This window comes from Archocentrus centrarchus, chromosome 1 (genome assembly GCF_007364275.1).
Source record: "Archocentrus centrarchus isolate MPI-CPG fArcCen1 chromosome 1, fArcCen1, whole genome shotgun sequence".
Taxonomy (NCBI): Eukaryota; Metazoa; Chordata; class Actinopteri; order Cichliformes; family Cichlidae; genus Archocentrus; species Archocentrus centrarchus.
Window position 1 is genome coordinate 25,578,876 of NC_044346.1, and position 11,921 is coordinate 25,590,796.

General features: G+C 38.5%; 1 protein-coding gene across 1 annotated transcript; it reads right to left on the reverse strand.

Annotated features, from left to right (window-relative positions):
• Positions 1–9,264: 9,264 nt before the first annotated feature.
• On the reverse strand, positions 9,265–11,480 carry LOC115789793 (uncharacterized). The gene is made up of 4 exons (XM_030743311.1): positions 11,363–11,480; positions 11,138–11,218; positions 10,557–10,889; positions 9,265–10,240 (listed from the first exon to the last, which is right to left on the reverse strand). Exons 2-4 carry the CDS (start codon positions 11,196–11,198, stop codon positions 9,855–9,857), a joined length of 780 nt encoding a protein of 259 aa, XP_030599171.1. The 5' UTR covers positions 11,199–11,218; positions 11,363–11,480; the 3' UTR covers positions 9,265–9,854.
• Positions 11,481–11,921: the final 441 nt, after the last annotated feature.

Below are 11,921 nucleotides of genomic sequence, written 5' to 3' on the forward strand. Positions count from 1 at the left end.
CACTGCAAGGCGGTATATGTATGTGGTCGCCGGCTTCACCACTAAGCCACCCAGGCGCCCATTGGGTCACCTCTTTTGCTTGCTCGCTCTCAGTCACTCTCACTTCTCACTGTCCCGTGTGCATGGTCTCTCTTTTCTATCTGTGATAATTTGTTTTGTGTGAGTGAGTTAAGCTCACCCTAGTGTTTCAGGGGTGGGACTTGTCCTAGATTCACCTTTCGGTTCCATGCACCTGGAGGCAACAAGCTCACCTGGTTACAATCATGTCTTCTCCTTCTGCTATTTAAGGTGTCAGAATGCCGTCAGACTTCACTGGATTGTCTTCTGCTTGTTGCAATGCAACAAGCAGAGCAATGCTTGCTGCATTGCTCTGCTTACCTGCCATGAGTTACTTACCTTGTTTCTTTCTGTGCAGATTTCCTGTTGCTCAGAGAGAGGGAGACTTTTGCTTGTGGTCAGAGATTCTGTGAGGAAAAGTAACAGTGGAAATTGCATGTCTGTTTGGGACCTGGACTTCACTATTAGAAACCTTCACCTGAACTGTTGTCACCTTGCTGTGCCTACAAATACATTTGTTAAACTTTACGTTAGAGTCCTGCATTTGAGTTTATCCTGACAGAAAAGTACAGTGCTGTGCAAAGGTCTTGAGCGACCCAGGGGATTTATTAAAATGTTCAAACAGACAGTAAATAAGGCAAAAAGAGTTTGTACATGACCTTGGAACTCAATATTTGCTATGACCACCTTTATTCTTTAACAAGGCCCAAAAGAAAAAAAAAAAGCAATCCTCTAAAAATGATCAGGTACAAGGACTGGATTGAATATGAGTGAAAAACAGCCAATATCCAAAGAAAACCATATGACCACTTTTAAAAAATTACAAGAAAGTCTGGCTCTGTGGAAGCAAAATATAAAGAAATGAGCGGTGGCTCAAGACTTTTGCACATCACTATATATATGGCAAATGAAAATTACAGTGGTGTGTGATATCCCCAAGTGCATGCAGTTAAATGAAATTGTACCCTTAGTACACACACCTAAGTAAACATGACTGGCTGCCGTCTGTGAGCTGCATGAATGCACCGGCGGATTTGAGTGTCCTTTTGAGAGAAAAAAAAAAGGGCTGACTATTAAATGAATATACAAAAACACAAAAGCCTTACAGTCTCTGATACCTGTGGAGCCACGGATCACTTATTTTTTTCAACATATTGTTTTCCAGTCAGCTTGCTGGAGGGAACATCAACATGAACCTGCACTGTCCCACATGGTCTGTGGGCACTGGCTATCATGTGATTTACTGGCCATATGCCATCCTTGATTGTCCCTAAATAGGAGGGGACTTCAAACATGATGCAGATGGAGGGGAAAGATCAAATGAGGACACGTTTCATCAACTTTAAGGCTTAGTCTAACAAAAAAAAATGCTTTCAGCCCATATTTCTTTTTTGTCACTATGCATTGAAGTTAGACTTGAACAAAGCGTGTATTCAAGCATTCTGCAGCCCAGTTATTGCTGTAATATTTGGTGCCTTATTATGGCGCTCAGAAGATTTGACATTCTGATTGTTGGAGGCTTCCTACAGGCAGTGTGCCTTCAGATGAACTTCAATCTTCATTCATTACAGTCTTTGTTCCTGTGAATACCTGGGGAAACAGCTCTGGCACATAGCTTAAGAACGTATATTGATGTTTTTTTCATACCTTTCAACTCTTTTAATTCTCATCTGTAACCTTAACAGTTCAATACACCCCATGCCGGAGGTGAAAGCAGCTGAGGCGCAGCTCAGCTTTACCACTGAGTTATTCAAGTATTGATCTCACTAAAGCAACAGCTGTTGTACAAAGTGTGTCAGGAGTCTGCATCCACACCAAGTGGTTAAAAATGGATTAGTCTGCCCTCTACCAACCTTTTGATAACACAGAGAAGAATAACACAACTGTGTTAAAATGAGTCAGTGGTGGCAAGAACAGAAATGTTTGAGTCATGGATCTGATCTGTCATTTAATAACCACGGTGTGGCAGAGGGATGAAGTGTTTAATTACACCTCCTGTGCTGTCACCTGGGATATTTACAGATAGTACACACACTTTTAGTGTTTGAGCCCCCCCTCCTCTATGTGTAGCTGTGACCTAAAATAGCAGTTTCAATGAGTTAAGTTGTAAAATCATATTTCCACTTTTAGTAAATGGAAAGAGCTAAGTATATTTACTCAGGTAATACTTGGGCACACAGGATTTCCGTCTTCTGCTGCTTTGTATGTTTTATTACTGCCCAAAATTTTGGAGAGAATTTTTCTCATTAGTAATGCAATAAGTAGCTCACTTTCATTCAAGTACACTCTAATGAGGTGATGAGGTTTTATTAATGCTTCAGTGACATAAATGCATAAAGTAATAATGATTACTGAATGTAGCCTATATGTGCAGTTGTCTTGCTTTATCTGAGAGTGAACTTCTCCCACTACCTGATTCTTCTGCTTTTTAGGCAACAATACTTCCTCCATTTGTTCTGACCAACCAAACTAAAACAATTAAAAAAAAAAAAAAATCTGTTACTGTAATCTGATTAAACTCAAAACACAGAGAGTCATGATATGAATTAGAACTCTGGAAGATCTGATTCCTTCAGCAAATATTAATATAGCCATAACATGCTGGTAATCAATTATCAGAGCTGAGTATACTCTCTAACCCTGGAGCAGGTGTACAGTTGGTTAATGAGCTGAAATAAATAGGAATGACAGACTTGTGCTATTTTAGAGGTTTATGTTTTCATCCTACAGTAGGTCTACACTGGAGTAGATTTGTATAACTTACAGTTAAAGATAATCTGCCTGAAACAGCTGATATTAGGTCCTCGGTTGTATTGCCTCAAAAGGAGCCTATCCCAGTTGTCATAGGGCGAGAGGCAGGGTACACCCTGTACAGGTCGCCAGCCTGTCACAGGGCTAACACAGAGAGACAGACAACCACTCACACTCGCATTCACACCTATGGGCAATTTAGAGTGACCAATTAACCTAACCCCAGTAACTGCATGTTTTTGGACTGTGGGAGGAAACCCATGCAGACACTGGGAGAACATGGAAACTCCGCACAGCGAGATGCCCGAATCGATCTGGAAAAAATCCCAGGCCTTCTAGATGTTATGCTGCTGTGAGGCAGCAGTGCGAACCATCATGCCGCCGTGCTGCACTGTGCATTGTAATTACTTTTACTCAAAATGTTTGCCATGTTTACATTTAATTTGACCATCTGTTACATTATTGTTATATTATATATTATAATTATAGACTGATTTCTAACCTTCCATTTATTGCAAAAACTCTTGAAAGAGTAGTCAAACAGTTAACTGATAATTTGCAAAAGAATGGTTAATTTGAAGAGTTTCAGTCAGGATTTAGAGTGCATCATAGCACAGATACGGCACTAGTGAAGGTTATGAATAATCTTATTGCCGCTGACAGTGGACTCATCTCTGTACTTGTCCTGCTAGACCTCAATAGAGTATTCAATACCTATGACCATGTTTCACTACAGAAATTAGAATACACTGTTAGTATTAAAAGAACTGTGCTACAGTGGTTTGAATCATATCTATCTGATAGCTTCCAATTTATATATGTGAATGGAGAATCTTGCTCACACACAAAAGTCAGTCACGGAGTTCCACAGGGTTCTGTGCTGGGACCAATGCATTTTACAGTATACATGCTTCCCCTGGGTAATATTATTAGAAAACACTGCATACGTTTTCATCCACAAAGCCAGATGCTACAGATCAACTAGTTAAAACTACAGGAATGTCTTAAAGCCATAAATGCTTATGTCATGTAACGGCTGTGTGGCAGGAAAGATTTGAACCCAAATGCAGAACACAAGAGACTCAAAATAATAAACTCAAAAAAGAGCTTTAATGGTGCACTCTAAAAAAAAAAAAAAAAAAAATACTAAAGGCTGACCAGGAACAGTCACGGCAGATGGCTGCCCCTCCACAACCCTGGTTCTGCTGGAGGTTTCTTCCTCTTAAAAGGCAGTTTTTTTTTTCCTTCCTATTGTCACCAAGTGTTTTTAACCTTACAAAATAAAGCACCTTGAGGTGAATTTTGTCATGAATTGGCACCACATAAATAAAATTTAATTGAACTGCATATAAACTACTTTAAAAAAAAAAGGAAAATCATATTGCCTCCATCATGAATACATTGTTGTTCTGACCTCATTAGAAACATACAGAGACTGGGGTTGTGAACAAATGTTGATGTTTTCTCTAGATTTATAAAATACGTAAAACTCGTCTTTGTTTTTGCTTTTGAACAAAAGCCTTTGAGCAGTCATGTATACAAAAACACAGAAGGCGGCATAAACTCTGCCCTATCAGCTCTTTAGCCAATTAATCCAAAGCCAACTCCCATTTACCGTAATGTTAGGTAACGGGCTATCAGTGCTTCGCATAAATCTCGGCTGTTTGTTGACATAATCTGGCTTTTATCTCCCCTTTCCATTCCCCTGCCCCTGTCTTTTCTCCTTCCCTGTCTCATCTATCCATCCTGTCTCACGGTTTGTTGGCAAGTCAGCTTCTTATCTTGTCTCATTTGATCTGTCCCCCTTGCCCCTCCCTCTGGTCTTGTGTGTGGTATAGAGCTGTAGCAATTTTCTTGACCAATGACCACCTGGCTGTCAAGGTGATAATGTAAACCTCCCTGAGACAAGATTACTGCTGCTTACTGGGATAATTGGTCAGACACACACTCAAACACAGAGACACACATGGTTGAAGCCAAGGCACACCATAAGACAACTCTCTGTTTCCAAGGGAACATAACCTGAAACCTCTGTATACACTCACTAACGCATCCAAGTGGACAGACAGAACACCCCCACTGTGTACTTTGCCCAGATTATGTGCTCACAGGAGAAGCCAACTTTCAACATTGAAAAATGATGCAACAAGACACTTACAAAAACAGGGACGAGGTTTTCTGAGATAACAGAGAAATCCGGTTTGTCAGTGAGATCAACATGACTCATAAATTTGCAATTGTAACGAGAAATCTTTACCAAAAAAACAGAGAAAAGATTGCACAACGTAAGTCATCTCAGGGTATTTATTTAGGTTAGGACCCTACAAATTTTATGAAGAGAAGCCCAGTGCCCAGAGGTTTCTTCAGTGCCTGCTTTTTAACAGGAAAACCTTCCTTCTGCTGAAAACATATGTATGCCTCAACCAAAATTAAAATATGAGTAATAATACATTTTAGATTTTTATTCAAAAATTCAGAAGTCTGTTTTACTGTTTTATTGTAACAAAACTCACATTATCCATAATGAAGAAAACTGTTTTCTGTGCAATATTTGTCTGGATTTACATGGACAGTGGACCAGCTTGGACCTTCTGAACCCTTTAGATAAGCATCAATTTGAAAATAGTTTGGAACCATTCTGGGTCCAGAAGACGGCTGTTTGCTTGTAAGTTGCGCCACCTTGTGGTTACAAGTGGACAGTACAATGAAATAATGGCATTTGTTATTACAGTAATCAGAGTTGTTATAGTTTTGCATTTTGTAATTCTTTTTGTTTGTTTGTTTCATTTTGACTTTTTGTTTTAATTCAGTTTTCTTGCGGTTGGTTTCCAGAGTTTCCAGTTTAGTTTTTTATTGTTTGAAAATGTTTAGTATTTGTTTAGGTTTTATTAGTTTCAGTCTTAGTGTTTGTGAGTATTTTCTGTATTTAGGGCATATGGCAGAGGCAAGATTTAAGGATGGCAGTACAGATGTTACAATGAAAGCACAGAACTTTTTGAGAGCAGTTTGAAAGCAGACTCACAGTATTGTAGGAATCCAAAGTCTCAATAAACAAGTCCATGAAATTTGCCATAGGTGCCAAATACTAAAATTTAGGATATGTCCTCTTTTTTATTTGGTTAGTTTTTCAAATTCCCAAAATCATTTTAGTTAGTCGTCTTCTTTATTTTCAAAACTTTATTTATTTATTTATTTTAGGTAACTAAAATTTTTTTTTTTATCTAGTTTCTGTTCTTAGTTTAGTTTTAGTTATCTATAATAATCTTGACACTAATAACTTAAAACAACCCAGCAGTTTCCTGAAGAAAGGAGTTTTTTTTCTTGATAATTGGCAGTGAGCAAGCACTTGGCCACTGCAGAAAAACACCCTATTGAAAATAGAAACCTCGGGATCGGGGGGACTGCCGTCTACCTCAACTGGTTGGGGTGAGAGGAGTGTCAGTAGTGTCAATAAGCGCTCCAGTAAACCAAAGATCATAAATATGCAGCTTTTTGTCACAGTCTATGGGTCTTTGACCCAGAGTTTGCAGTTTAGTGTGGGTTTTGAGTTTTGTGATTTTAGATTTGAAATGATTTTTGTTCTAGTACTATTCTGGCAGGAATTGAGCATGGACCCAAATGGAGGACCCAAAGTCAGACGTTATCTTAAAGGGGACTTTAATCCTGAGTTCTCCGGCAAAATACAACAATACTCAAAGAAGTTGAGCTAGGGCAAATAATCCAAAAAGAAGAACACCCACTCTGTTCTTATGCTCCGAGAGAGAGAAGACACAAGTTAATGACACGGATATAATTAGGAGTGTAAGAGAGCAGAACAGCAAGCTTTATTTGTATGCAGTAAAATGGTCCATGTGGCGATTCATTTCATTTCTGCAATCTCAAAACCATTGTCCATTATCTAAAAACTATTAGTTTTTTGTTACATTTATCTGCATTACAAGACGGTGACCAGCGGATTAAACGGGAAGTGTTGGACCACATATCCTCTGGCTACACTGACAATGTAAGACATATGTAATTGATAATACATCCATTACAGTTAGGGGAAGGATGAAGATTTTATCTCCAATACGCCAATAAATTTTACTGCTGAAGAAGCCCATGAAATCATTACTACAAAAAGCTTGAAGGCTTAACAGAGCTGTCTTTGTCTGTCTGTCTTCAGGAGGGTTTTCCCCCCTCAAAGATCAAAGTTGTGGCATGTTTCTTTGAATTCAGTGAGCTGGTCTCCTTTGATTTCTTTCTTTCTTTTTCAGAGAGGCAGTGGTATTGAGTGTCATAATGAAAGTGTGCATGACTGCACTAATGGAGTGTTGTTTACCACACAGTAAACATAGTAAGGTATTATTAGTTATTGTGTCTGCATCCACTTGTCAAATTGGCCGAGGCCCTCATAATAATGGAGACTTTAAGCCTTAATAAATTTTTGACAGCTGACTTGTATAAAACGTATCATGAAAGGGAAAAATTAGTTAGAACATACTCATTTTTGCTGCAAATGTTGGGCATTTTGAAATGGGAGGGATAGACTTGCTTTTGGAGGTACTCTCAAGTCACAGTGTTGGCTTTAATTTTGTTTTAGCAGCAGAGGTTCTTGTTCAGCTGTTCTCCACTGTGGTGTCATATTGCACGGTTGAATAATATTAAATGCTGTAACAGCGTTTTCAGGTAAACAGCATTTTTGAGGCAATTTAAACATCTCCATATACAATCTACAGTTAAAGTTTAAAGTTTAAAAACTTAATTTTTATTAAGATTGTTTGCAGCAAAAGGGTCCCAAGAAACTCAGAAGAAAGAAAATTTGATGAAGAATTGCAGGACGCATGCAAACTTAAGTCCAGTTATTTATTAATCATGTACAGTCCAAAGAGCAGATCACATTGTAACATGATTATTTTACGACCTTGCATAGAAATAATTTATTTTTATAAATCTTTTTTGTTTCCCGTCATTTAAAAAAAATGCAGCAGTTAATAATGATCAAGATTTTTTGCAGACATCAGCTAAAATTTCTGAAAACCCCAAACATGAAAAAAAGGAAAATGAGAAAGATAATTGAGGTAATTTTCCATTGATAAAACTACAGCTCAAATGCTTAACTGAGCTCTCCTGCTTGTAAAGAAGTGCACTTTTCTCTCATGCTTTTCTTGATTAAAAGTTTTATTTAAATTTCTACTGTATAATACCCAACAGTAGAGCATCACATGTTTGGATTCTGAATTAAAGAGTCCATTTAAATTCAGATCATTATCACTCAATCTGCAAGAGAATTACTTTGCTGAAATTTGTGTGTAAGAACAGTGAATTTGCATCATTAACAACATTTTTCAAAATTAAACATGTGGGAGAACATCCAGAACAAATTAAAACAACACAAACAGGCAAGTTTTCAGAAAGCATATCAGGACCGGTGCATTTGACTGTAACATAAATCTGTTTGTACAGTTCCCCAATTATGGGGATAAAAAAAAAAAAAAACACATCCCAGATATGAACATTAAAATCACATTTTTATAGGAAGAATCATTTTAGGGTCACAATAAAGGTTCGTGTTAAGCAAACAATATTTTTGCTTCCAGTTGTGCTTAGAACAGTGTGCAAGTCAGTTTAAATGAAGTCAACTGAAATGAACATAACTGTGTGTGTGTGTGTGCGTGCGTGCGTACGTGAGCGCTGTGTCAGATCTGTAACTGGATGCATCTGTGAGGTCTGGCATAGGTGACCTTGAATTGGTTTACCCACTGGATCTCAGCCTCAGCATTATCTTGCTAAAAGCTCAGCATTCTCCTGTGTGACACCAGTTTAGTGACACCATTAGCTGAGAGTCACTCTGACTTGAAAACCCTCTCAAATGTCCTGTCTGAAGAGGGGCGCAGTGAGCTGTTAAAAAGGCTGAGTTTTTGCCCCAGAGCTGAGTTTGTCCTCTGGCGTTAAGAACTTGAGTAGTGAGAGACTTAAAAGGAAGCTGAAAGATGAGGAGCATGAGTAATATCTGCATCAAAGGCATGTAGCTCAAGATTAAACTGAACCAGAAGACAGATGGACTTCTTCAGTGTTTTGCTTTTTATTAAAGTGTATTTTCAGCAGTTTCTACTTGTATGTATTTGTTGTTTTGAGTGCTATGAAACTAAAAAATTCTTGCTCCTTATCTCTGACTATCAAAACAAAACAACAAAGGAAGTTAATACATTCAGCTCCTTTATCACCTCTCAGCAGTCTATTATTGTTTTCTTTCACTTGAACCAAGAGCTGGAAGAAAATGCTGTTGCCCTGGTTGGGGGGGGTGAATCTCAATCTTCACTGCCAGTTAGATCTCCTTTATGTAGCTCAGCTCTGACCTGGAATTTATGATTCTTACCTAAATTGCTTGCGATATACAGTATTTACTAGGTAGGTGCAAAATATGGCAAAACATCCCTTAGCATATTGCTCCTAGCAGTTTCTTCTTGTTAGTACTGTAGCACATATCTCCAGAGGGCAGCATCCATCCACATATTGCAGATTTGTTGCTTGACTGATAGTCAAAAAGGGTCCTGCTGCATGATAGTTATGTGTTTCTGAAATAAATTTAGCAAATAGCCTGTTATGGCCTTCATTTACAAAGAACTTATAAATAGACAACAGTGTTGTATATATTAAACTGAACCAGCACAGAATTCTTAATCACTTTGCAGTTATATGAAAATGGTTTTTCTCTGCGTGTACGTCTTCCTGTTTTCTGAAAAAACAAAAAGTGCAGTGAAACCAGTGTGCATTGCTCTCTTATCTTCTACTGGAGCGAAACAACAAATGCATTTTATACTGTTATGATTACTGGCTGCCTTCTTATCACCTCTCAGTGGTGTGTAATTTTCTTGTTCACATCAGCCAAGAACACAAAGAAGGATAACCCTCTGGATTGTGCAAGATGACTCACTTAAAATGAGTGCCAATGTCCTGGCTTTGAAAAAAAGATGCATAAATCTCAGTACCTGGTTGTTCCTAATTAGTGTTAATCATTGATTCACCCTCTATGTTACGTCACACTTCATGATGTGGAAATTACATTATTTGAATACGATTGCAAGAAAGATTAAAACACAAAAAGCTGTCCTCATACTTTCCTGTGCTGTAACTCTGTGGCTGTTTGAGTGCTGGTTTCTACTCTTCTGGAATTTAGGATTCTGAACCAAAGTACTTGCAATGTATCTATCAGACATGGTGCTCTTCAACGAGCAGTTGTAGGGCCCGTGTGAATTGTTCCACTCCAGGTAACTATGAATAGTCAGCCAGCCTTGTTTGTCCACACTTTTATGAGTGTGCTGCGTCAGAGACCCATCTGAGAGGTTGCGGGAGCCGTGAAACCAGTGCACATCTCCGTCTGGGTAGACACGCTTGAAGGTGCACGCAGGTCCGTTGGTTGTTAATTTATCCTCAACAATCCCACAACACTCTGAGGAGAAAACCATGAGAAAAGTTTTAAAATGCACTTGACGTACAAGACATTAGTATAATTTTTGTTCTCATTTAGCCTTCAAAACCCTACATTAGTGTAGGGTTTCACTGTGAGATGGATCACAAGGGAGCAGATAAAAGTATTTTGCTTCAGATGTGTTTAAATGCATTTCATTTGTAGGTCTGATATAGATATAGATATATGAATGAGTGAGTGTGTCCAGACATTTGACTGGTACTGTAAGAGAGTTTTACAGATATTGCCATGTAATATTAGAGTTTGCTTTAATAGGAATAAATTGTGGGACTCTGACCTTGTAACTCCACTTTTGTAGATTTACTGAGTGCTCCTTTGTTGGAGCGCTGCTTACATGTGTAGTTTTTTCCACTCTCCAGAGGCTGCATGTTTTTAAAGATTAGTGACAGTCGTCCATCTTCATACTCACAGTAGAAATCACTCAGAGATCCTCTGTGGTGTGTGATAATTTTCCCTTTACTGTCCACAAAACATAAAATTGTTTCCTCTTGAAACCACTGCATGAGTTTGATGGATAGTCCATGGTGAAACAAGGTTGTGTTGCAGTTCAGAGTAACTTGCTTGCCACACTCTGCAGTAATCTGGGGGCTAACCCTAAGTCTCACCAGCTCTGCAGACAAAAATACAGATAAACTTAGACTTAAAGTAGGCAAAAGTTGTTTTTATTTTGTTTGTGTTTTAAAGTTGGAGGGGGAAACACAGTCACACCTTTATTCAAATATTTCACCCTTTTACACTTGCTTAGTTTTTAGCTTTATAGCTCAGATAATATCATACATGCTTGCAACACAGTTGTGATAGATATTTAAACATTTCAAAACCCTACTGCACGAAAAAGTTCAAAGTAGTTTTGCATACCTTGTGTTGTAAAAGTAAAGACAGACAGAAGCCAGAGCATGTGCTGTGCTGTGAACCCCATGTCAGCTCTTTCACATTTCGCTGTAACACAGAAAACCATTAAACCAGATTAGCTGTCAATAAATGCACACTAGGCATTTTTCTGCAGACTGGAGTGAAGGTTGATCTTAGCAGCCTGATTTATTAGCCACATGTCTGTTAAGTCTTATTGTTAAGCAAACTGACCTCCAGAGAACTGCTGCTTCTCCTGAGCGTGTCTTCAGTGCTTGTAGTCCCACAGTCCTTTAGCCTCTTCAATATATTCTGCATATCCTTCTTCAGTTTCTGAAGACTTAATGTTAATCATTACAGAATGTTTAAGTGGAATTACCAGGAAGGCTGAAGCCTTATCACTGTGAAAGGCGTGGTGCTGAAACATAAACAACACTGAGACTAGAAAGGAAGCATTGTGTGTGTGTGTGTGTGTGTGTGTGTGTGTGTGTGTGTGTGTGTGTGTGTGTGTGTGTGTGTGTGTGTGTGAGAGCGAGCAGTGAAAAGAACAGACAGATCGCGAGTGAAGAGCTATTCACAAAGCAGGAAAAGCCGCCACAATCAGAGAATTGTCTGACTTTCTTTGATGTGTTTCAGCAATCTTCTGTCACCACATTTTGCTGCATTCAACTCTGATATAGATTTTTTTTTCTCATGGGGTCATTATGACTGTTTAATTCTGTTCATACAGCCCCAGGGGAAACGCTTTAATGTAAGCTCTTATCCTCTTAAGAGCCACTTTCTCTCAGTTGAG

Coding starts and splice junctions, on each gene's coding strand:
- LOC115789793 (XM_030743311.1), bottom strand. CDS start 11,198: ATGGGGTTCACAGCACAGCACATGCTCTGGCTTCTGTCTGTCTTTACT. Junction 10,890..11,137: donor CTTTACTTTTACAACACAAG/GTATGCAAAACT, acceptor TTTTGTCTGCAG/AGCTGGTGAGACTTAGGGTT. Junction 10,241..10,556: donor TACAAAAGTGGAGTTACAAG/GTCAGAGTCCCA, acceptor TTTTCTCCTCAG/AGTGTTGTGGGATTGTTGAG.